The 26,001-nt window shown below is 40.0% G+C and overlaps 1 protein-coding gene across 1 annotated transcript in view; it reads left to right on the plus strand.

The window, feature by feature from the left end:
• Positions 1-26,001, plus strand: part of abca12 (ATP-binding cassette, sub-family A (ABC1), member 12) — a 56,351-nt gene that overhangs the window by 5,508 nt on the left and 24,842 nt on the right. The window contains exons 11-41 of the mRNA XM_068573041.1: positions 663-809; positions 1,393-1,559; positions 2,037-2,170; positions 2,802-2,941; positions 3,707-3,871; positions 4,127-4,335; positions 4,709-4,842; positions 5,341-5,455; positions 5,965-8,583; positions 9,247-9,359; positions 9,615-9,682; positions 9,876-10,024; positions 10,228-10,358; positions 10,593-10,735; positions 11,855-12,022; positions 12,240-12,457; positions 13,545-14,474; positions 14,657-14,763; positions 16,000-16,106; positions 17,341-17,540; positions 17,909-17,985; positions 19,036-19,163; positions 19,801-19,971; positions 21,091-21,255; positions 21,555-21,750; positions 22,811-22,950; positions 23,408-23,527; positions 23,689-23,779; positions 24,173-24,352; positions 24,683-25,010; positions 25,860-25,974. Of these exons, the coding sequence (XP_068429142.1) occupies positions 663-809; positions 1,393-1,559; positions 2,037-2,170; positions 2,802-2,941; positions 3,707-3,871; positions 4,127-4,335; positions 4,709-4,842; positions 5,341-5,455; positions 5,965-8,583; positions 9,247-9,359; positions 9,615-9,682; positions 9,876-10,024; positions 10,228-10,358; positions 10,593-10,735; positions 11,855-12,022; positions 12,240-12,457; positions 13,545-14,474; positions 14,657-14,763; positions 16,000-16,106; positions 17,341-17,540; positions 17,909-17,985; positions 19,036-19,163; positions 19,801-19,971; positions 21,091-21,255; positions 21,555-21,750; positions 22,811-22,950; positions 23,408-23,527; positions 23,689-23,779; positions 24,173-24,352; positions 24,683-25,010; positions 25,860-25,974 (7,875 nt within the window). The remainder of the gene's footprint in view (positions 1-662; positions 810-1,392; positions 1,560-2,036; positions 2,171-2,801; positions 2,942-3,706; positions 3,872-4,126; positions 4,336-4,708; positions 4,843-5,340; positions 5,456-5,964; positions 8,584-9,246; positions 9,360-9,614; positions 9,683-9,875; positions 10,025-10,227; positions 10,359-10,592; positions 10,736-11,854; positions 12,023-12,239; positions 12,458-13,544; positions 14,475-14,656; positions 14,764-15,999; positions 16,107-17,340; positions 17,541-17,908; positions 17,986-19,035; positions 19,164-19,800; positions 19,972-21,090; positions 21,256-21,554; positions 21,751-22,810; positions 22,951-23,407; positions 23,528-23,688; positions 23,780-24,172; positions 24,353-24,682; positions 25,011-25,859; positions 25,975-26,001) is intronic.

Consider the following 26,001-nt stretch of genomic DNA (forward strand, 5'->3'; position numbering starts at 1 on the left):
GGTAACCAAACAGTTATGCCAACCTTATTTGATGCCTTTCTTTAATAAGAGTTATGTAATTTCATGTCACATATTGTAAATGTCAAGGCTAAATTATAAGCACAGAAGTCTTTATGGCTGCCCACATGTGAATCTATTGTGCAACATTTGTCTTCACGTTCGTGAGTTGAGACAGGAAAATCAAGTTGAACTGGCAATTATAACATGAAAGAATAGTTCAACATTTTGGGAATTGCTCTCATTCACTTTCTCACCATGATTAGAAGAGCAATGCCACCCTCATGCCTGTACGCCTAAAATAAACTACAGCCGCCTGTTAGCTTAACATTAGGACTAGAAACAGATGGAAACTGCTGGCCTGGCAGTTTGAAGGTAACAGCATTTGCTAAACTGAATTAGCTGTTTACCAATGTTTCCAGCCTTAATGATAAGCTAAGCTTAGAATTTTGTTTGCAGTAGCTACATCTTTAAAGGACCCATATGAGCGTGTAACCTGCAGGAGCACAAATATTCTAAGTGCATTTCTAAAAATTATACATTTCGTGCAACACTGGTTTTACCACTGTGTAACTATCTGTTTGAATAAATATTACATCGATGCGTCACTTTATGAACAGTTTGACCACAGTTTATATTTACTGTAATTATTGTCCCTTCTCTAGGCTATCTACCTAACCATGAACAGAGACGTGGTGCGTTCGCACTTGTGTGGCAACAGCAGTAAGCCATTGTGGTTAACAGCAGCGTGCAGTACAGGGACAGTGGACATGCTTCTGGGCTGGATCAACCCTGATAAGGTGGCAAAGCAGGTAGGTTAAAATCATATGAATCTTTTCATCATCAAGAGTGAGAATCACAAATATCCAAAATGAAAGCGACAAATAATTAGTCCATGGCCACAAGAACGCTGCTGATTACATCAACAAGCAACTTCAACTCCCACGTCGCACCTGGGGAAAAGAAACCTCAAAGACATCCAATTAGCACTGCCACTATGGTAGACGTGTTTTGATGAGATAATTCCTAATTAGAAGCTGTTAGTATTGTCACTGTGTGTACTCGCTCAAACAACCAGCCATCAATCAGCAATCTATTGCTGGCGTAAAAGAATCAGAATCGGATTTATTACTAAGCAGGTTTTTTACATTTGAGGAATTTGCCTTTCATTTTGGTGCATGAGAATAAACATAGTAAGAGAAAATATAAGATACAAAGAAAGCCCTGTAACAGTCGAGAAACATAAATAGAACAATCCCAATCAAAATATGAATATGTGGAGATAATTGTTGAGAGGCAGACTGGAAGAGACAGGTGTTATTGAACATGTTAGATTTTTTTTCAATCTCATTCAATATACTTCCTCCTCTGATATGTAATCTATATTATTTCCAGGCTCTCCTGGTATGGAGTAAGAATGTTGCTCCACATGATGTGTCCTTCGCCAAAGGGCTGCTTCGCAGTCTGATGGCAGGTGCATCCCCAGGAGGACAAGGAGGCTCCGACATCACGAGGTCCCGGCGTAGCGTAGATACACAACCACAAAACATTGACGAGGAGCTGTAAGTACAATGCCGTTCATTACCCATCATTGCCCATCTTTATTTTGAATACTGCAAAAACTATACATTATATTTGGTTGAAGCAACTAAATGGGCTTTCTAAATGTCATACAAATATTCAGGCAACTAGAAGGAGTTGAAATGTTGATAGTTGGGAAGGTTTTTATTTTCATTTTAGAAACAGCAAAGTTTGTCTTTCTTGTGGAAAAATGGCTTAGGAGATGTATTTATTGGGGATTTGGCCTCACATGTTGTATACTTCTTATTGGATAACCACTTTATGTTGTCTCTTACCTGTTTGTCTTTCTCACCTTCTGCTTTTTGAACATCTGAAGTTAGCCAAACCTTTTTTTTTAAAGTCGAAATTCTCCTTGCTCACATCCGTCTAAATACCACAAAAGTAGACACAAAGTCTGTCGTCCACTTTAATCGAAACAGTTTCTATTGTATTTTGAGTTTGGCCTTGTGCTTTTGCAGGTTTTTAGAGGTTGGTCATGTTGTGTTGGAGATTATAAAAAATGTGCCAGAGCTGGATTTAGTTGTCCAGAGCGTCCTCCGAACTGGTTTTCAATCCATGAAGTTTGCGTCACTGGCCTTTGACACCGTTGAAGGTAAGACTACAACACCTCCTGCTCACATTGCATTTTAAAAACTATTAATTATAATTATTTATAGCTTTTTTTATTCCTAGTATTTTATTCCTGTCAAAATAAAATGGACATAATTGACATGAATTGTAAACATTTTGACATAAAGCTTTCATTGTAAGGTGTCAGTCCTTACAATGAAAGAGCAAGAGCAGAGGGACAAATTCTAAAAGTAAAAATATTCACAGGTCATTGTATGCTCAGTGTGGTATGCCTTTCTTTTGTCTTCACATTCTGCCACAGTCATTCTTGTTTTTCCTCTCCCTGGAGTATGTGAACAATACGACCAATTGCTGAATGAAACCAGTTCACACCCTTTCTCAGGGGACTGGTGAAAGATCTTGAACCAAAGTACACTAGAGGAGCTATTATGAGGAAATGGATATGCACAAAATGATGTTAAGCAACTTCTTGAGTTATAATGTTTAACAGACATTGTGTGATAAGTGGGTGACTGAACAGTGTCCAGTGGTGGATTTCTTTTTTTAAAATAAGTACTTTTGTTTTATAGCATATGACATATCATAACGGTAGTCAAAGGCTCTAGCTTTGTCTTCATTATATAACTGTGTTCTGTACTCTCCCTGGTTCACAGACATGATGGTCAATGTCCTGAAAGATGCTGATAGACTCCAAATGACCTACCTTAGGTTGCTGGCGAACCAGTCTGAGGCAAGCGCGTTGATTGATCATGTCTTGGGCACCGTGATGGAAATTATCGAAATGATTCCAAAGGTATGTTTGTCAAGCAAAAGCCTTTTAATATTCATCTCTTAAGAAACAATTATGTAATCTTCAAACCTTTTCTTAGTTTCATGCGTCATAGTTTCACAACAACTTCATCACAAGTGTCATTGCTCAGACGTTGGTTGGCCTAATAGTACAAGCAATCAGAGGGTTTGAAAACAGGTTGAAGCCGTTTCCAAACTAAAGTACTTCACGTAGTTGTGTGTGCACATTTAAACCGTGATTGATGATTATAAACAAATATTTACCTTAGTTTCACATCCAAATAATGTATTTAATGGTTTAAACTGTGCTTGGGTCAAATTCTGCCTGACTGCGACTGAACAGAGGCTGTAACGTTTTAGCTGCCGGTATTGCTGCAGTGACATTTCTCAGTAAGTAAATTGGTGAACATTGTTTTCAGAAACAACAAAATAAGGCTAAACCCAAGTTACAAAATTCCACAGAACAAAGTTTTAATTTGAACTGAACTCACTTGCTATTTTGTCAAGGACATGTTGAGCAACCAAGCATTGTTGAAAGCTTTATTATGAAACTATGTGCATGAATTCCTTGATGACAATGAACATCTGTCGGCCATAATTGATTTCACTAATGATCCGCTGACATCATTTGTGCCTTGTAATACCTTCACTTTTCCCAATTTGACTTTGTGTGTTTTCATTTTAGGAAAGAGGTTTTTGATAATAGTATGGAAAATAATGAAGTTATCAAACACTCATGAGTTGGTGCATTTTACTTCTGTTTTGCTAGATTCTGTCACCTGAGCCTTTACAATGTGAGGATCTCTTGGGTCCCTTTGAGTGGCTGTTAAACACCGAAAGCATAAAGATCGAGTTGTGGAGAGCCGTGATCTGTCAGAACAGTTCCGCTCTCCAGAAAGCACTTCTGATGGACTGGATGCCACTGGTTGAGAAGGTAAAATTTAAGTAAAAACATACATGGTTAATGAGTCCTCCTCCAACTTAATGTAACACTATTTACTTTTCTTCCTTATTTTTGGTTGTATTTTGTGTTGGAGCAAACGTCTTTGTTGGATGGTTGGATTGTTCTGTAAAGTAGAAATATACACAATCAATATTAACAATATAAAAGTCTAAAACAACAGATCTCTGCATTAACATTCATTATTATCTAGTGTTATAGAGAAAAACTAATATTCTGTTTCCACAGGCACAAGATGTATACAGTGCCCTGACAGGCCAAAGTGACTACAACGTGACACTTCCCATGATTCTCTCTCAGTGGCATGAGCTGTGCAATGACAGTGCGCAGTTTGGCGTGCTTTCGGACAAACTGGCCACTAAGCTAATTGGAGAAAGCTGGATGAACTGTATGCCTGACAACAGCACTTACGATCTTTCTTGGATCCTTCAACAAAGGTTTTGATGATGAATAATTTATCTGCAGGCCTTCATTCCAGAGCACGACCATGCTCTCTCGCTCTCTCGCTCTCTCTCTCTCTCTCTCTCTCTCTCTCTCTTTCTATATATATATATATATATACTAAACACCTCAAGAAGTGTCTCAGTATATATATATGCTTTTGATTTGAACAGATGATTAAAATAGGATTTGTTGTATTTGTACTTAACAGTGGTGCAATATACAACTCACATATTGTCTTTAACTTAAAAGATGTCAGACACATGCTCACTAACATTACACATTTTAGTAATTTTAGCGATTTGAAGTTATGTCCACAATGTCTAATTTCATGCTGCCAGTCTCAACAGTGTTGTACTTTGCTTGTAGGGTTTCCTTGTTCATGGTGAGTTCTGGTGAAAAGCTTGAGAAGACTCAACTGTGGCCCATGGTAAAGAACTATTTCCACATGCTTTACTGGATTTTGAACTACAGGCCCGATGTCACAACTCCGCCGGCAAACTGTGAGTACAACTTATGTTTTATCTTTACTATCAAATGCATACATCAAGGCAACAGGGTGCAAATGATGGCTAAAAGAGTTTTAAATCAGCACATTCAGAATTGTATATTATTATCATATGAAGACTAATACACATATTTGCCCATGTGCCATGGTGCAGTTAATTAGCATGCAATAGTTTTTTTCTTATTCTTTACAAGAGCTTGTCAGCATTGTCATCACACGCACAAAAGGGACTTTCTATTATTATTTATTTTCAAGAAACCTGTTTCTGTTAAATTTTGCATTTTTCTTTGTAAACCAAAAACATCTATTTATATAACAAATTGGATTTATGTGGTGCTTTGCACTAAAGCTCAAGCAAACATGCGGCCCTAAATATATGTTTATGTATAATTTTAGTGCCAAAATAAATTGACCCAAAATTATGATGTATTTAACACAGTAGAAAAAAACACAACCAATTCAAGTAAGTATACATGTTTATCTCACATTTCAGGTTCTATTAACATCAACGACTCAGCCATTCATTGCGATACTGGTTTGAAATGGCCTCAGTTTGTTCAAGCTATGACTCAGGCTCTGGCGTCACCGAACCAAGACGCTCTGGTGAAGTAAGTGCTTGTACTTGTTAGTTTGAATGAATGAATGAATTCTTTTTGAACATGGACACAATGCATGTATTACATATGCTCTGGAATTACATTTCATGTTCTCTTACTGACTTTCATTTGTTAATATGATTTAGTTAATTGAGTTTGGATGATATTAAATAGAAATATAAATAGTCCCTTTTATTAGTCTCATAGTGGGAAAAGGTATTCTCTGCATTTGACTCATCCTTAGTATTTTAAAAAGCAGTGGGCGATATGAAAATGTATAATATGGGTATTCTCAACTAACAAACTAAAAGGACCGAGTATATGTCAAAACATTCCTTTAATTTAATGATTACCATAAACTAATTTCTAATATGATAAAATGGGCAGCCTTTTTGCACAAATACAGAATTCAACATCACACAAGAAGAAGTATTATTTATTGTTGTTACTGTTTTTCCCAACGTTACTCATCGCAATTCCAAAAATTCTGATATTTTGTCACTCATCTCTTTTCTCTGTAGTGGTCTCAAAGGAACTGTGAATCTGTTGCAGCATGTATACGGGGACATCTATAGACATTTGGCAGGATCATATTTAAAAGGAATCCAAGGTGGCGATGCACTCTCTGCCTACCTGATACACCTAATGCAAAACCTGGATGGCTTTGTCAACACGATCTCCAAGCTGCCTGACCAAAACATCACTAACCCTGATGTCATGCTTCCCCTCATCGGTAACCTGTTACTATCCACAGGTCTGAGACCACTGCTGCCTCTGCTCTTTAGTGACGGTCCCCTGAATGTGTCTGCAGTGCTTAATGTTGCCTCAAAGCTCGGCAGGCTCAACCAGCCCATTTTTACCTTCAATGAGACGGACCCAACGATGCCGGAACTTGAGTGGTTGATAATGAAGATTTTCTCCTTGGAAGGTAACCTCACCATGTCTCTCTCCCACATCATGGGACACACTCTGCTTACCTATTCACAATACTTCCTACCTGACAAAGTGGCTCAACTCAGAGAAGCCATCCAGCCTTTCACCAACCAGACCTCAGCAGGCCTTGCAGAAGCCATCCTTAGTGCCATGGAGCTACTGAGGGAAGTGATAGATTCACCAAATGGTGACCCAACTAACATCATACTTGGGTACCTACGCCAGCTTCAAGAATGTGTGATGTCTCTGTTTAGTCTGCAAAAAATCCAAACTGTTCTCTTACCAAATGGGCAGGTTAGCCCAACCCAAGTCACGGACCTCCACCTGATTGTCAGGGACATGCTCAACCTTTTGAGCCCAGAAGGCCTTCAGAACCTGTCTCGGGCTGGACCAGATGCTGCTCAGAACATCATTGCAGAGCGATTTGTTGCATTCCTACCACCTGAGTCCCAACAGAAGGCTGTCCGCTTTCTCCAGGATTTCAAATCTCTGCAGAATCAGATGACAGAATGTGCAGTAGCCAAAGACTGTTTGGCTGGGATCTCAGAACTGTTCCCATTCCTGGATCAGATATTAGACATGATGCTCTCAGCCAATGGTAATGTAACCATCAAATTAGCTGCGACCAACTCTGTTTTGAAAGGACAGGAATATGAGGAAATTACATCCACGTTCTTCTCACTCCTCCTGTCTAACGATGTTGCCTCTGTAAAAACATTCAAGCAGATTCTTCATTTCATCAGATTGGTCACGGCTACACCAATTGTTACTGTATCTGATGTCCAGAATGCTCTGCGACAGGCAAACCTCACCCTTGAGGAGCTGAACGACATTGCTGCACTAGCTGGAGCTGCCAACATAAACGACATGATGATAAATGTAATGGAGATTATCAATGTCCGCCAGTGTTACGAACAACAGAGTAACCCGATGATGACAGCAGAGTGTGTTATGGGATTGATAAATGGTGTCAGCAGTTTCCTGAAACACCTACCTGCTCTCCGTAATGAGACAGCAATCCTCTCCCTCATCCCATTAATTGTCAATGTCAGTGATGTCGTTCAAGTTAACTTCAGCTCCAATCCTAACATGGCTCTCACACACTCACTGAACAGCACCCTGGCCAATATCAAGATGAACCTCCAGCTGAACCAGCTGAACACACCAGAGATCATGAAGGAAATCACAGTGATAGAGGGTCTCATACAACTGGTTGCCAACACTGAACCATTTAACAATTTGAACCACACCTCACTGATGGACCCGTTTTATGCTCAGAAAGAATATCTAAATATTGTGGAATGGTACTTGAAAAGGCTCGAAAATGTCACCAGCGCAAGCTCCATCTCAGAGCTTCTCACTCCCTTTTACTACCTCACACAAATGCAAGTGACATTGCAGTTGGCAAATGTGGATTTCTCTTTGTTTTTAAGCGAGCAGATCGAGTTCCTGATCAACAACCTTGAATATCCATTAGATGGTTCAGGGGTTATTAAAATTGGTCGGACAACAATTGAGCTTCTACGGCGTCAATTTAAACTCATAATGGCCCATCTAAAGGCTCAGAATAACGTCCCAGGTGCAAACCAGTCGTTACAAAACACAACCATTCATCATGCTGCTGAGCTCCAAGTTGAGCTATACCTCGACCTAATAGAGAAGTGGATGAAACAACCAACTGTCCAGCCGATCCTCAGTAGTATGCTCCAATGGGGAAACACCATCATAAATGTTTCCACCCCTGTGACAGACATCCAGCACCTACTGGGCACGATTGCTGCTGTTCTCGATGATGATCAACAGGCCTACCTCTCCGTCATAGGCAATATCACCAAGTCCCTGAGTAAAGCCCTCACCGTGGCAGAGAAACCAGGTGGCCTGCAGAGTGACCACTTCCTAGCTGCCATCTTGGAAGCCGTCCAAAGTGCTATGCAGATTCTGACCGAAGCCACATGCCCCCTGCCGCCATCTGTACAGCAGAACATCCTAGAAGTTGTGCAGGACTCACTTAAGCTCATTGTCCAACCAGATATAAGTTTTGCCTCATCACGTAACATCTCCCTCATCATCCTTAAGCGGGCTGAGAGCATAATCCAACAAATATTCCCTGAAATGTTTGCTGAATACATGCTTTATGGACTCAAAGTAGCTACCACATATTTTGAGAGCATCTCCAGGACCAGTGGACCAGAGGGCTGGAATAAGTTGTGAGTAATTCTGCTATTTACTTGAAACTTCTTTGGACCAAATTAAAAAAACATGAAAATGAACATCCATTAACACAAAAACAGTTTTGCAGGTTCAAGTATGTATTTGTTATAAGGGAAAAGAGTTGAATAGGATATTTTAGACAGCATTTTTCATCTGTGTGAACGAGGTGAAGTTGCTGTCCTTGGTATTCAAGGTGCTAGTTAAAAGTAGAGTCTATCATCTCACGGTCGGCGAGCAGTTCATTCTGATCAGGCTAAAAAATGAATCTGGTATTCATACACAGTCCTGGCTTTTTAAATAGAAAACAAACAATGCCACCCAACACCATTCCAGCAAGTACAGGGGAAAGGCTTTGGATGTATTATGAGTAAGGCAGTGGGAGCGAGAGTGGCGGTGCATCTGGTACATGCTTTTTTTTTGTGGGTTAAAATATCAAAAATCTTTCTCCAAAATTACAGGCTCCACCTTGAATGTAAATTCATTGTATTCATGTTGCATTCCCCTCGGTGGATAAACGTGATTAACAACCAAAAGTCCAGATAGATGCATGAAAACAAACAGAAGGATGAAGTGCATGCACTTCTGTAATCCTTTGATTGATTGGATTTAACATGATGACCTTCTGATGAGTCAAATTATTTATGTATGTGTTTCTTAAGGATTCTGGAGGAGATGAAAACAGTCCAGAGCTTCCTACCGCCAAACAGCACAGCCCAGGCCTACGTCTCCGTCCTCATTCACATCACTCACTTCATTTTGGAGTCTGGCCAAGGCAAGTCAGCATTTCCGTGTCACTGTAGTAGGTGTTAAATCTCGATGAACTCTGATGGTGTGGAGGTGCATTGTGTACTTCAATATTTAAGCACCGATGCCAGACAGCTCAAGAGCTTTAAATCAAAGTAATACAATGTTTATGTTGTCAGTAAGAATGAGGCGCTTCGCTCTCAGGTTCACATTGGAGATTATTTTTATATGTTTGCATTGAGATTAAGGTCAACTTTGTGAACAATGTTTCTTGTAATTTCAGGCAACATGAGTCTTTGGGAGTCGTTTGAGAGTGCCTCAGTCGAAGATTTGCCCAAACTTTTTGGCAAGGTAAGGATGAAAACACTGTCAAATGCAAGTTTCAATGGCTTCTGTATGAAACTATTGGCTATCATCCAGTTCCAAACCACACACTTCTACAAGCAAGTATGAGGGTTTTGAAAAACCTAATTTATCATTATCATGGACAGTTGAACAAAAACATAATCTTTCACCCTAAATTTCCCTCTTTTTTTGCTTTCAGATGGGCAAACTCTTGAACATGCTTTGGCCAATTGTTGTGGGAGGCCCAGGCTCAAATTCAACTGCTCCATCTTTGGAGGGATTTGCATATCTTGCTCCAGTCCTGGAGCAAGTGATGACTGGGAAGGCAGACCAAGACACGTGGCATAAGTACATTTAATTACCACTTCTAATGTAAAACAAACCAAACCAGTAATTACTTGAAGTTTGTCAAGCAGGAAGTTGATATTATATTGCATGTCTTGTATATTTTGTGAGAAATTATATAGTTTTTAATGTAATAATATATACCAATGTTGATTCAGTTGCTTCTGTGATTACCCTAAAACCATATGCCGTGTATGTTGTCACAGACTTGAAGAGATACTACATGCCCTACTGTCAACCCTGCAAGGGACAGAGCAATGGGACAGTGTCCCATCTGTTATCCTACTGTTTGAGAAAATCATAGGAACTATGGTAAACAGCATGCAAGCACAGAACGGTAAGGAGAATACTGAACGGCAAAGCTATTGTCTTACTTCTTCTTTTTTTACAGCCAGTACAAGAACAGACAAGTTAACCAGAATTATCACTGTTGCCTAAAAAAAAGCAAACTTTCCCACTATGGAACATACCTCGCAAAAAATGTCTCCTATACCATTTCATAAAAATAGCCCATCATGTTATCTATATTGCCCTTTCTTGTTTTGCCATTTATGTCCTTTCTTCCTCCCAGGGATGATTCTACGCCTTCAGGTGCCTGTGGTGAATCTGATCAGTGAAATTGCACTGTCTGTGAACTCCAGTCATTTTAACTTCTCCGAGGTCTCGGAAAGAATGCCGCTTGCGATTGAACACACGGTGCAAGCAGCTGAGCAGGTTAGGCTGCTACTGTTCTCCCCGGGATATACTTTTCACATTCTCTGTCTCTGTGTTCTGTTTCGTCGCCGTCATTTGCTAGCATTTCGTTTGTGGCCAGGTTAGTGTGTCCTATGAGGACACACTAAAAGTTTGTTATTAATATTTGTCATATTGAAAAGCATTGTCGGTGATGAGGTTGCTTATAGTGCGTTGGGTATTGAAGCCCAGAGGAGGGATCCATGGGTTAAAAGTGGGCTGCTGTACAAGTGTATAACTCTCCATGCATTCTTGCAATCAACAATACCTTAGTTCTGAACAAAGTGTTGCTTTGGACACTGATAAAAGGTTAATCTGATATTTTAAACCTTGTCATATTTTGTCACACATGCTTCCTCAAACTAGAGCCATTGGCAAGTAGATATTTTCTTATTTATAATGCAATGTGATAAAATAAAATGCCATCGCTAAACAGTGCTCCAAAAGTGACTATTAAGTAATTATTTATTTACAGCAAAGACACCAACCTGCTCGTCTCTGAGCAAGAAAGCAAAAAACAAAAATATTTTTAAAAAATACTTGTCAAATGTCAAACTGTTTCTTTAAATTGGTCAGAAATTCTTATTCAAGTTACTGTCATGTTCTTGGTGAATAGTATTATCCGGCCACAGTACATATTTTTCTCATTATCGGTCCAAAAAAGCAGCATCAGATGGACTCTAATCCATATTATAATAAAAGATAATGTAGTGTAGCAAAACACTATTAAAGTGGTAATTCTTGTCATGGCTGTATATCAGTATGAATCTCACTGCAATGTATTAGAGATTTCTGACATGGTACAAATTCTAACTGGCTGACTCAGTGTTGGTACAAACTTATTGTGTATGCGTACAACATGTATGGGTGGATACTTGGTATGTCAGTCTGTGAGAAGCTGTGATACCTGCGTGAGACTTCTACCCTTTTCTTCGCTTTTTAGTGAACTCTATGAACAGAGAGATCATAATATTTCCATTGTGCCTTTACCTTTTGTCTCGCCAACATTTTGTTTTTTTCCGTGCCTGTACTGAAAACTGAACTGGTTTCTCTGAACAATACACATGAAACCTGATAAGACATTGATAATGTTTCCTTTAGGCTAATGGCACATTGCCGTGCAGTGAAGTTCTCAAGCCCTGGGAGCCAGTGAGAGAGGCAGCAGGGTTAAGCCACAGCGCCATGGCTATGTGGTGCAACATCAGCCTGCAGCCGGTTTTTGAGGCCTATGCTGCAGCCCAGTCTGTCTGTGCACACATGAACATGAGTGTAAGTAATGCATGGCAAATTAAATGCAAACAAACTCATTTAATAAAGGAATATTATAATCTGTGTTTGTCTCATAAACCAAACTGAAATAGTAAAATGTGTGCTGAAGATGTCTTTACCTAAAATGAACAGTTTCACCACTTGGGGGCAGTGTTGATACACAGAGAAAACGGCCACATTGCTAACAGTCTGTCTCTGCTATATGTTTCCTCTGCAGGACATGGGTGTGGGAGCAATGACTGTGAATGCCACATCTGCCCGGATTGTCAGGACTGTACAATCCCTCTACCAAGTCAGCATTAACAGCACACTTGTGTCAGAGCAGCTCATTGCAGCTTTCTTCAGCCAGCTCTCTAAGCTTGCAAGCCAGCCTCTGAGCCCAGAGGCACAGCTTCACTGGTACAAGCAGCTCCAAGACATGCAGTCGCAAAATAGGTGACTATTTACAGCCAGAATAAGATTATGTCATTGCTGACAAGATGTGCACTTCACTCCGGTCATTATTTCCAATGCTTAACAGGATCCATCAGAAAAAAAAAACATAGAAAAGATTATTTGTTGTGAATCTGGTGTCCCAGATCCATTAAGTGATCATGGATGAGACATCCCATTAAATGAACCCTGTAGACTCTAAAAACAATTTGTTGCATCAGTGCGTTAGAATAAAAGAGCAAATGCTTATTTTTGTATCAAAAAAATCCACTAGAGCATACTTTTGTTCCCAATTTTTTCACTAACCTGTAGGCTTTGTATATCAGACAGACCAAACCACACTGACACCAATGGTTATGAGAAATTATGTAATCATATCAAAATACAGTCCAGCAATGAAACAAAATCCACCGATCATTCTGATCAACAATATTTTATCTGACTGTAGAAATGTCCATTATATTCTGTCAAGAGTCATTGCATCTCTACACAGAATCATAGACACAGACTCACTACATGGATGAACTCACCTCACCATGTGCAGTTACAAAATCCTCGACAATGAACCAGTCAGACCAACTTGATTCATACCCAATTGCACAAGGAATTGGAGCGATCACATTTGCATTCAACTTGATTAATTTAACATGATTCTGCCTAAAAACAGGCAGGCCTGCACAGATAGCAGCCTAACCATGATTCACCTAGCTGAGACATCTTTTGAAAATTGATTTCCCATTATGTCAGCTGCGATAATGAGCCAAGCATGGCGACAAGGATCACAATTTTCATATCACGGGGAAAACATCAAGTCTGACGACATGAGTTGTAGATCATTGATCACAATGGAAAGACTCCACAGTCTATTGTCAAGAAAGAAATAAGAAAACTATTTGAATAAGTATAAAGCAAGTTGAGGAAAAAAGTTTGGGAAGTTCATTTAAACCAGTCAATTATCCATAGAAGTGGTTACAAGGTTTTACAATCATCTCATTTCTGTTCTATTCATATTTGCATGTTTTACGAAATGACACTGAATCATGACACAGAATTAACTTGACATTCTTAAAACGTCTCCTCTCACCTTCAGTTTGTCTTCCTTCAAAATGCTCTCAGATGAGCTGGTGAATGTGGCCCCGTTCATCCAGCCTTACGTTGAAGCTATAGAAAAATCACTGAGCCATATCCTGGACAACTACCAGCTCATTCAAGTCAACTGCTCCGCCCAGGACCTCTTTGAAAAGGCAGCAATGATCTTCCTCTCCTCTGCAAACATCACAACAGACGACATGACATGGGAAATGTTTTCCGGACTCAATGAAGCATCTCTTACCGACATGATAAGGGAAGTGGGAAAACTGGTGATTGACATGAAGATATTTGGGAATGTGCCTGAGGTTTACCAAACCTTGGAGCAATTTCTGGCGTCCAACGACTCAAGTGTGATTGTGCAGAAGGCGGCTGCGTTGTCTGCATGGTTGGGCTCCACTGAAGCAGTTGGGCTTGATCTGCTGACTCAGGCTCTGCCCAAAGTGTATGACATCCTCAGGCCTCTTTTCCCTGTTCTTACCCAGATGTGTGTGGACATGCCAGCAAACATGGAGCTGTTTCAAGACCTAGCTGGAAACATAATTGCAATGCTGAGGCAGTTGGTTAGCACCAGTGGTCTTCTGAACCCCATGGACTACCGTCCAAGTGTGTTTCAGCAGGGAATGACAGCCGGTAACCAAACAACAACACACAGGATCCGACACAGACGTGAGGCGAGGGACCCCATGGATGACTTCGTAGACCTGTTATATATCGACTACCCTGCAATGTTCAAAGCCATCTCCGTCCCTGCTACCGCTACAGAAATGATGGATACAGTCCACACGCTCTTTGCCAACCCTGATATGAGTGTTGTGGTGAAGGGAGCTACAAGTGACATGCCGTGGGGCTGGAACGCCAATCGGGAAGAGACCATTGATGCTGCTCTTGGACTGCTCTCCTTCTTCACTCTCCCTGGGGCGATTCAGATGTAAGTCTTATTTGCACACTGCTTTAGGAATAAGAAGTTTGTTTTGCCTTATTTTGCTGCGCACATTCAGAATCTCGCTTCAGGTATGAAATTACCCCAGCATCTAAAAACAACTGCTTGTCACCATTATGGTGCTCTATTGGCCCATGTTTCATAAACCGTCTTTGTTTAATCTTTCCCAGGTCATCAATGGATCTTCTGACAAATGTCTCCGATATGCTTCCCGGTGGCTTTCCGTTCTCCTCAGAGCTGAAAAATATCACCAGAGCACTTTCCCGTGAACCTCAAGGTAACTTAACGGTTCAGATCTTCTGTCTCGCTGAATCAGTCTGGACAGTTAGAGGCCTCTTTGACCAAGGGGCAGATTTATAAATGTATCAACAATGAGACATGTTTACTCATTAGTTAAATGGAGAAACCCCCAATGATGCTTTATCCTTTTAGTTTCTTCAAATTAATTTACCGACTAACTCCACAGTGAATTCTCTCCCACTCGTGCATAAGTGCTGTTGTAATGCAGAGCTCACACTGGCGCTGCAGCTTGTGTTTACATACTTAATGTGACAGTATGTATGTATAAGCATAGTCTGCCAGCCTGTGCGATTAATAAGTCACAGAGGATGGAAGAGTGCCACCCCCTTACTCTGACCTTCATGGCTATTAGGGCACCATTGGAAGAGCATGAACTTTTTGTTAATGCTGTAGTTATTGTACACATGATTATCGTGCGGCATAATTCATTTTGGAGATATGAGGAATAAGACTTCACATCAGCTTAGCTTGAGCTCCCAAAGAGCCCAAGGCCATATGGCCCTTCTCCAGCAGAAAGCCACTCAGCACCTTTCTAAATCTCATTAGCAAAGTAGAATTCAATCACTTATCCTGTCCGCCCGCGCTAAACGTCTCCCCTCGCACTCACACAAGTGGACATCTATGACCTCCTTTTAATTGGCGTCTGTGCTCGTGTGATAATGTTTTTAGTGCATAGAATTACTTTGTAAGCAGCTGAAGCCGCTTCACTTCTCTGCAACCCCACTCCTATGTCTTACACACACACACACACACACACACACACACACGCACACACACATTCACAGAGTGAACTGTTGTAATTGCAAAGGCCTCTAGGTGTTGAGCACCCTGAGATTAAACATCACCATTGTCTAATTTTGGCCTAATTAAATATTCTGTCATCACATCTTGCTGCCTGAGGTGTTGCCTTTCTTTGGGCTTGTCAGATGTGTTTTAATGCACGACAGCAGCTAGGACTACTCGCCCTTCTGGCCCCATCAGTCCCGCACAGGGCTTTACTTTAAGTACATCATTTGCTGCTTGCTGGCTGATGACGCTGCCCCGTAATGGTGCGAGTCGTAATGAAACCCAGTGGGATGTCATGTTATTCTGTCACCTTACAGACCGTATTGCTTTCTTTTTCCTTTACTTTTCCATTTTGCTGTCTAACTCTAATAACCTCTCTCTTACCCTCATTTTCCCTCTCTTGTTAACTCTCTGCCTCCCTTCAAAGAGAACCTGATGCTCATACAAGAGACCATTCAAACAGCCGCTGAGCTGCTTCAGATCAACATGATGGACCGGCAATTCACAGAGAAACTTGGCAACCTGACATCGAAGGTCTCTGCACAAATGCAACATTCATCCAAATAGGAAAAATAGTTATTATGAATGTCTGGAAACTACTTAGTCATTTTACTTAGATGTACATGCACTTTGGTATACTGCAAAACTTGTACAACATATTGCTTTAAATCCACTCATATGTACTGTGGATGCCTATGATGGACATGGTGTTATTAGGATGGTCATTTTATGTTGCGGAAGTGTAGACTTGAGTCTCAAATGTGAAGACTTTATATTTGACTTGACAAAATCAAATAAATTACTTGCAGCTTGACTTGGACACCAATGACTTGTAACTTGAAAATATGTAACTTTCCCCAAGTCAAAAGATTAAAGTTCAAGTATGTCATGTAAAACTAGAGGTAACTCCAAAAGTGTCAGATTTTGGTTTCATTTACTTTTTGAGAAATCCTTTATTGATTTGTTTGGGTAGAAGATTTCTCTGTGTGGAAATCACGATAATGCTATTCATTCACAACAAGTTGACAATTCCCCAGATTTATTTTGTTGGTACTTATCCGACAACATCCAATCAAGTTGCAGGAGAAAAACATGAGAAACTAACGTTAGGTTACTGACCTCCAGTTGGCGTCAGTTACTCTCTTTTTCATTACACTCGCTGAAGAGCACAATATTACTCTATGAATATGTTTAGGACTCTAATGGCTTGAACTTTAGCACAAAGACTTGAGACTTTCTTTTGACTTGAGTCCACCTATACTTTTTGTAGTTATGATCCTGTTGTTTGAAAAGTGGTCAAATTGGACAAAGATATAGCTAAAATAACATGGACATAAATAAGCCACACAACAAAAACACAACTTATTAGATAATGATAACAGTGCAAATAAAATGTCTTTTTGCATGTTGACAGTGTTATGGTTTTTCATTAAATACCAAAAGATATGTTTTGCCTGTGCCAAAAAACAGCTCTAACTCATAAATTACAAGTCGTCAATGTTTTGCTCAGCCCTGAAAGGAAAGCTTAAAAGACAGAATCATAGTAAACTACCCAATCAAATTCTTTAGTTGGATTAGCTTTCAGTCACAGTGAGACAGATTTTTGACAGGCTCTAACCCCTCACCTTAAAGTCCTCAAATAAACCATATAGTAATATATTCCTGTCCAAAGTACTGTATGTCCAACCAACCAATCTGTGTTGCTATTGTTTGATCTTGAGATTTGGTCAGAAACTTACTTGGTGCTTGTGTTATTGATTTATTGTAGGTGTGCACCTTGGAGGAAACGGAGTCTGTGCGTCTGCTGATAGGGACCCTCTCCATTGAGCCCGGCCAGCTGTGTCAAACTATTCAACCCAGCCTGCAGATCTTAGTTGAGAGTTTGATGATGAACACGACCTTTCTGACCGATGCCATCTTCCAGGCTGTCATCGGAGACCCTCAAGCCTACAATATACAGTCAAACTGGTACGGCATTGTCTTCCTACTTAAACATTTTTCTTTCATGTTTTTTTTTTTTTACAGCAATTAGTAGCACTTTGTACGGAGAACGCTGCGCTCTCCATTGTCTAGGTTTGTTATCTCTTTTATGCCTTTTGTATGATTTGGTAAATCGTGTTCCGGGCTGTTATAGAACTCACAAACTAGGATGTGAGAGTATTGAAGTCTGTGGAGAAATCTGACAGGTACTCTTGCTGTCTTTTCTTCTACCTCAGCCCATTTGGCCTGCAGGTGGCCTGGCAGCTATTTGTTTTATTGCTATACAGGTTTATATTTATTGTATTCCTTGATTTAAGTGCATTTATCTGTTTGTGTCTGTCTGCATGTGTTTACAGGTCCTCTGTCTTGAATCAAGAGTTGGGCTTTAACAGCAGCGGCCTGAGGTCTTTCAACATTAACACCACCTCTCCAGGTGAAACGTTGCTCTTCATTATAACAGTTGCTGTATTTCACTCTATAATATTTTACATTTCAGCACCTCTACCACACAGTTGTATAGTAGATCTGTCAGATATTTTTCTAATTTTTGCTTTTTTTCACCATGCAGATTGTACTGCTCACTGGTGCTTTTTGTGCTTTTTTAAGTCATTTCTTAGCTAGCTAACTATGAGTAAGGAAAGGGGCAGACACAACAGAAAGCATAATAGTTTATGTATATTCACAATTATATAGTAATTATCCATTTGTAAAACAAAATTACATGTGTCAATTTTGGAAAGAAAAAAAACAGTTAATTGTGATTTAAGTGCTTGAACAGTTAAAAATTCTGATTCCTGGTTGTGGTTACTTTTCTACTGAAAAGTATGATTCCTAGTGTGTTATATTTGTAGAGAAAAACAAAACCACAACACTTGTTTCCACGGCAACAGACTCATTTCAGCTCACCTGTCGCTCACTTGTGTCTTTCTGATGCACTGCTTTGCTTGTTGCTGCATTGTCTAACAATGATAACTTACTACAGCAGCCAATTTCTCCACTGTCACTTTGTCTGTGATTGTTGCTCGAGTGAACATGAACCAGTGTGTCCTTCATTGTGTGCTTCTGGCTGAGAAAACAGTTAATGTCAATAGTGCTGTCTTTTCTGCCAAAACAACAGCCAGGTGCAGCTCTTTTTAAATGTGTTTCTTTTGTATAATCAGTTATTTGGAATTGCTAATTCAATATAATAAAAGCTATCTCGGAATACACCGTGAGGCAGCTGTTCCACCTAACCAGGAAATGCAATCAAGATATGGTATTACGTTGAGGAATAGTTTACAACACAACTACTTAAAGAATTCAATGAAAAATACAGCTAAAAGAAAAAATGCAATTATGTTTTTGTAGGATTTCCACCATTATAGAAGTGAAACTATATGTGTATATTGTATATATAAAAAAAACAACCAATCCACTGTATCAATGTCATAATATAAAAAAAATACACTGGTCAACTTGCTCTTGGGTCACTATTTCCCAGGAGTGGTGACGGTCGGTGAGTTGCTGAATAATAAAACGGCCTTCCTTTTGGATGTTCAGCAACACATGGATTTTGACCCAGCTGCTCTCCACCTCCTGATGGAAACCATGCTACCAAACAACAATTTAATGGTGAGCTAGGGACATCTTTACATACATTGTTAACGTTATTGGACAATGGATACAGAATTGCAGGCCTAATCAAAATCAATAAGTGGCTGGCCAATGTGCATGGGGCATTGTCCAAAGCAGACATGATTTAGTGGAATTAATTGCTTTCCTCTTAAAATCTATGCCAGTCAGTTCACTGCAGATTATGTTGAAAAAAGTGTGCAAAAAAAATCTTAAAAGAGTTTATCAGCTGCTGGTAACACATTGTCTGCACGCTACACAGGTGAAATAACAACACTAGATCTGCTTGTACAGTAGCTGACCTACATCCCTTTAATTGGACCAAATGTATTTCCATAATGGCCAACTTGAAGAACAGTCTGTTTTACTATTCCACCATTGTCTCAGCATCTATGCCTTATTGCCCACTGTTCTTTCCAAGCTTTCAGAGCAGTAGGATTGATTTTTTCCCCTCACATACTACATTACGTTTTCACTAAATAGAGGATAAATCTCACCCACCAGGTTGTCACACTAGCACAGGGTTTTGGAAGCCCATTTACCAAATAAAGCATATTTTTTGCACAACATACTTTTCTCATGTGTTTCTGTTGCCTGTATTTACTGATTCCATACTCTCGTAATGCTTTTCAAACAGATCCTGTCCTGGTTTGTCAACTTGCGTCATTGCAACTCCGCAGCAGCCTTGAAAACGAATGAGACCGATGCGGCCATCTTAAAGACCTTCTGCTCCTTGTCTGAAGAACAATGGTACAGCTTCTCACTGCTGATGGCTCGCCATCTCAACACAAAGAAACTCATCTTCAGAGTAAGACAGATTTCCGTCTTTTGTCAAAAGAAAAAAAAACAAAACATCTGACACATTCTTCAAAACTGAATGCTTTTTTAAAAAAATCTGTAAACATACTAGAAAATGTGCGAAAGTAGTGCATATTCTTCTGCAATGGCTGTTTGGCTAAAGCAATCGTTGTTGAAACATGTTTGAGGCCAACATGTGTTTGTTTGAGGAACATGATAGAAAGAGAGAAATGCTTTTGTCTGAGAACATTTTCATTTGACTAAGCTCCCTCGTACATTTGCACAAAAGGTATTTCATAACTGATGTTTTAACTTTTATCTATGAAAACTGTCCATCTCAAAGACTAATCTCGTTAAAACAAATAACCAGGCATCTGTAATCGGCCTCTTCTATTTCAAGTGCAACATGCATTTTGTTTAAACATAATAATTTAGTAAATATTGTCATAAAAAACAACATATAATGCACTTATAAAGACTAGCGATGAAAGAAAAAAGATCTGTCACACTGAGGAATTTAAAACTGTAGAAACATCAAAGCTAGAATAAGAATGTATGTCCTCCAATCCCTAACCATCAAATTACAGAGAGGTTGTCACCAGAGTAGTCCAACATCTTAAAATTGATCAGTGCTTCAAAAAACAATGTTTTCATCTGTAGTGTCTTGCCCTTAATTTACAACAAACCAACAAACATCATGTTTCACATATGGATGACACAATTTATAAAAAGTATCCTACTGTCCAGGTTCAAATGGCAGAGGTATATTTTACAATACATTTAATATATTAAAATGTATACAATAGGATTCTCGATAAATGTTGGCAATGTGGTAAAACAACATATTTCATATATTTTGTGCCTGTTTTTTTAACACATTCATATTGGCAGGTATTTATTAAAGAAATAAACAACATTTTTGGAATAGAAAAACAACTGCATTACAACTGTCCATGTAATGGAGAAATGTACCTTTTCTCAAAGACTACATTCTGATAAAATACTGGGGAAAATGTACAACATACTCTAAGGGATGTAATCTACTATCTAGCAAGTTAAAAACCCGACTGTGTACTGAAAGTTTAAAAACCTGTGGACATATGTTTGAATGATGGTAACTGTCTTTCAGATGGTTTTGTCTGAAGAAATACAGAGCCTGGTGGGAGGTATGCTCCAGATTGCTGAGGTTATAACCAAGATGATGGACACAATTCTTCCTGCCGTGGATCAGCTTCAAACATTCATGCTCTCCATCAAAGACCTCGACCTGGTGGCCGAGACAGAATTTCTTAAAGTATATAGTCTTTACTATTGTACAGTGCATTACCCACAATGTATTTATGTGTTTATCTATCTGTGTGATCACTAAACGTCACCGACATTAAGAAATGCGGTTTCAGTGCTCATAAATATCTCTGTGGCCATTCTTCTCACACAAAACTGGTGCAGGCAACATAACGTGTTTTTGCTGATTCTTGTTTTAAATGTTGTTTGAGGGCATTCAGTTCTTTATGCCCATTTGCATCACACATTTCATTTTGAATTCATGAAAATCATAAAGTAACACAATGTTTAATCTCTGTTCTTCCCCAGATGTCGAGAGGACAGACGGCTAAAATGTCGAGCAAAGCTACGTTTGTCACCCTCTCTCGAGCGTTGTGCAATAAAGGTATCCTGGCTCTGCTTGGAATCTCAAAACTCCCTGTCATGCCTGAGTCAAACTCAAACTTCCCCGACCAGATCCAGAGGGAGCAGATGATTGAGAGGTTCAAGATTCCACCAAATGCCAGTAAGTTTGGAGGAGGGAAGATTTGTGGCTTTTGCGAACAGAATTTTATCATTTTATCATTGCATTCACCTTTTTTAACTGTATATTTGGTCTTGTTATTCAGTCTTTTTATCGTATTCCTTTGCTCTCGAAATAATTCACTGTTATTATTATGAGTAGGATGTATTGGAGGCACATCACAGAGAGGAGAAGGGACATTTTCCTTGTGCTCTAAGACTAAATCATAAATTTGGCAATAGCAGAGTGGATTATAATTTGCTAAACACGCTGTATTGAATAGGTACAGGCGAACACTTCTCATGCTCACAGACAGTGAAAATCAAAAACTCAGAAGTGACACTAGCTAGACATTCTAGCTAGTAACTAACTAGCTAAGTTAAGGAAATCCGGTGTCACCGATAATAACAAAACATGTTCACCAACTCTGCTCATTCAAGACTTTAGAAAGATGTTAAATTTTCTCACTTTTTTCTTTATTCTAATTTTCTTATTATATGAAAATCACAATAAAAGACCACACCTAACAGATTAATAGATCATCTAGTATTCTTGGAACTACATTTGAGACCATTTGTAAATATTGTACAGTAGTCTTTGGCTTGTCTGGGCTCTGGGGTGAGTCCTACAGATACTGTAGGGTAGTTAGAAACTATTACACTTAAGGTGGGTGACGTTTTAGAAATATTTTTGGTATTTTCTTGGCATTCTCATTACGTTCCGACAAGAATTAATAAATCAAATGCTCTGACCAAAAAATAAAGACAGAAGTCCAGTATTTGTGGCTTTTCTCACAACTGTGATAAGCCTGTCCAATCGTGACATATGCACCAAATCACATGTTGTCAGTCTGCTGTTTTTACAATGTTGCCGAAGCCAGCTCTAGGAGACTCATTCATGTATCATTGGTCTTTTCATGGGATGAGAAATCATTAAATTACCCCAGCCTTATCCTTCAACCTCACAAATGAGCTTCAAACTGTCTACATACTCTCAATTATAACATTTCACCCGTGTGAATACTGTTTGTCTAATGGTTTTGCTCTAATCTTTGCTTGTGTAGCTCCCTTCTGTATGAATATGTACCTGGACATGGTCAATACCACTGGAGGAGCCATCGCATGGGCCTTCCTCAAACCAATGCTGATGGGACAGATTCTGTATACCCCTGACACACCTGTTACCAGGGCCATAATGGAGAAGGTATACAGCACATACTCAAACATATGACTGCCATTTTCTCTAGGAGTTTGTTCCTTTATGTCCTTTTATTAACTTTATGTTCTAAATCCTCCAAAAGCCCTCGTCTGACTTTGTCATGCTTTTTCAGAGAATTTTACCACTTCTGTTTCTACCTCCTCTGAGCGATAGTTACCTATGTAGTCTTCATGCACCCCGAATGACATAAAGTAAACAAGAAATACTGTGTTGCAGGGAGTATACCCATATTTGTATGCACCACCATCTTCTACTATTCTATTTTGAGCAAGCTGCACGCACGCACACAAGCACCCACGCACACACACACCCACACACACACACACACACACACACACACATACACAGACAGACACACAGACACACAAACACAGTAGGTTATGAAGCCTTGCGGATACCCAGCCATTTCACATGTTCTTGACCTTGTTCTCTCCTTGTCCAGGCCAATGCCACCTTGCAGGAGTTTGCGAATCTTAGGAAGTACTCCAAGGACTGGATTGAGTCCTCCAACTACATCATACAGTCTGCCGAACTACTCACCCACACTTTGCCAATGCTGCAGGTACAAAAACTCTGCCTCTTGTATATCTAATTATTCTCCCTGGCTCGCTGTCGGCTCGCTGAAATTCCAGAGATAAACTTTGCAGTGGTCTGCGACGAGTTTCAGCAGCAGAATATTGATGTTGTGCATCGTCTCTCCCACTCTCTCCCCCCTCCTGTCAGAATTCCCTCGGCAATTCCTTTGTTGAGAATTTCATTGAGATACAGACAGACATCAATGTCGGCAAAATGAAGGAGACGCTCGGCAACTTCTGTGAGTGAGCATTTGAAGGTCTTACTTTTGTAAGCTGCAGATATCAGGCTTACCTTTACATTCCTCTCTCAGTTATTGCTTGTAAAATATCCACGCTATTAGAAAATAGGACTGCTCCATAAGTTTAAAGGAAGCGTTGCACTCAACATGCATTTTTTAAGGCGTCTCTCCTTGATGGGATCATGTCAGTCCTTTTTTCCACAAGGTCTGACTTTGACGTTCAGGTGTTGAATTTGATCAGGCCATATTACTTTCTAACTGAACACATAGCAGGGCATGACATTAACACCCATAGCAAATGTCCTTATTTTCATTTCAGCAATCAAATCTTTAACTGCACTCAGAGTTTCTTTATCCCTGTCAGTAAGTTTTGAAATATTATTTTTCCCAAAGCTAACATGACCGCCATGCTGGAGAAAAACAAGCACATCATGAACCAGGTCACCACTTTGTCCAGTCTGATGGTGAACATCTCCTCCTGTGTCAAGTTTGACCGTTACCGTGGTTACGACTCTGCCGACGAGCTTAACGCTGTAGCTCAGGACCTTGCCAAACAACGTGACCTCTATGCAAGTGAGTAAATGGGTATAATGGAGAAGCTTTATTTGGAAAGCGCAGACTCATTCAGTCCTCGGGGTTCATTAGGACAATGCATCCACAACCTGCAATGATTTCTGAGATTGATTAATCTTCCCTCGACACTGTCTTTTTCCAGTGTTAGAGTTTGTGGGTAAGATAACACCAAGGTTTATAAGCCAAGCTTGTGACAATAGTGCTTCCTCTAAAGGAGAGATCTGCCTCTGCAACAGTTTATTACGGACAAGGAAAATAAGAGCTAGTCTAGTTTTTGAATTTTGTTAGTATAAAGTGTGTGTTGTGAGATGCTGCAATATGTCTTTTAAGGTGTCATCTTCAAGCTTCCCAAAGACGAGGACTCATCCAGGAAGCGCCAGGCCAGGTCTTCCTCCGTCACATCCTCCCTGCCACCCAAAGTCCGCTACACTATCCGCATGCACATGGACAATGTCATGCGTACCGACAGAGTCCGGGAATCCATTTTTTATAAGGACAACCACATCTCGGCCAGGCAGACTCTGCGCTACAACCGAGGCTTCATCTACCTGCAGGAGAACATCGATCGGGCTATCATTGAGACCCAGACTGGACAGAGGGTCACAGAGCCAGCCGTCCAGCTGCAGCCCTTCCCCTACCCCTGCCACTTTCGGGATGAGTGAGTCTCCTGAATACATGAACACACTCTCACACATGCAAACAAGTATCCACGCATACAGTATGAGCATGCTCCTGTATTGATGCATGCACAGAAACGTAAAAGGATTCTCAGTGTCTCTGAGGGGAAGTACAGGCATTGATGTGGAATAATGCATGCTCTCTCATTATTCATTTGCCACTTGGGACTGACAGTAAGTAGTCATTCACAGGAATCTTTCGCATTATAATTGGCTCCGCACCATGAGCATGAATATTCACTTTTATTGTGCGTTCATCTTTGAAGACCATAGACGCATACACTCAAACACCCTCCAGTCTATTCAGGAACACCTCTCATCTCTGTAGTTTGTATCTAAATTAAAAAATGTCTTGTGCATCTATATACTACTTTGTTGTGCCTGTCCTCTACTGCTGGTATCTCCTCTGAGGAGGACCAACGGGTCACGGTCTCTGGCTGACTGCCTCCTGACAAACTATACAATATGTTGAACCTGCCCTTTCTGTCGTTCAGATTTATGACTTAGCAAAACAATTTCTACATGAGCTGTCAAATATACCTGGGTGAAAAAGAGCAATCACTGAATTTCTATGTATCACGCTACCTATGATTAGGTGGAAAAAAAAGAAAGAGAAGCATTTATTTTGCTTAAACAATAAGAGGATCAGAACACAGCTGTCAAATATCTCCAAACCCCCCCCTTCGATATTGTTCTTCTGCTCTTCATCTCTGTCTCTCTGTCAAGCCAGTGACTGAATGATGGGCCTTTTCATCTGCTGTTGTTGACAGTGATTGGATGTTAGGTTTTCTAGAAATTTGACTGACAGTTCGCACCTCTGTATTCCCCAGGTACCTGGAGGCCATCGCTTTTGTCTTCCCTCTCATGCTAATGTTGGCCTGGGTGCTGTTTGTGGCAGATTTTGTAAAGAGACTGGTACATGAGAGAGAGCTGAGGCTGCATGAGGTAATGCATTTTTCACTTGAAAAAAGA

This window comes from Clinocottus analis, unplaced genomic scaffold (assembly GCF_023055335.1).
Source record: "Clinocottus analis isolate CAN_PGR_092001 unplaced genomic scaffold, fCliAna1.0.p SCAF_12, whole genome shotgun sequence".
NCBI lineage: Eukaryota > Metazoa > Chordata > Actinopteri > Perciformes > Cottidae > Clinocottus > Clinocottus analis.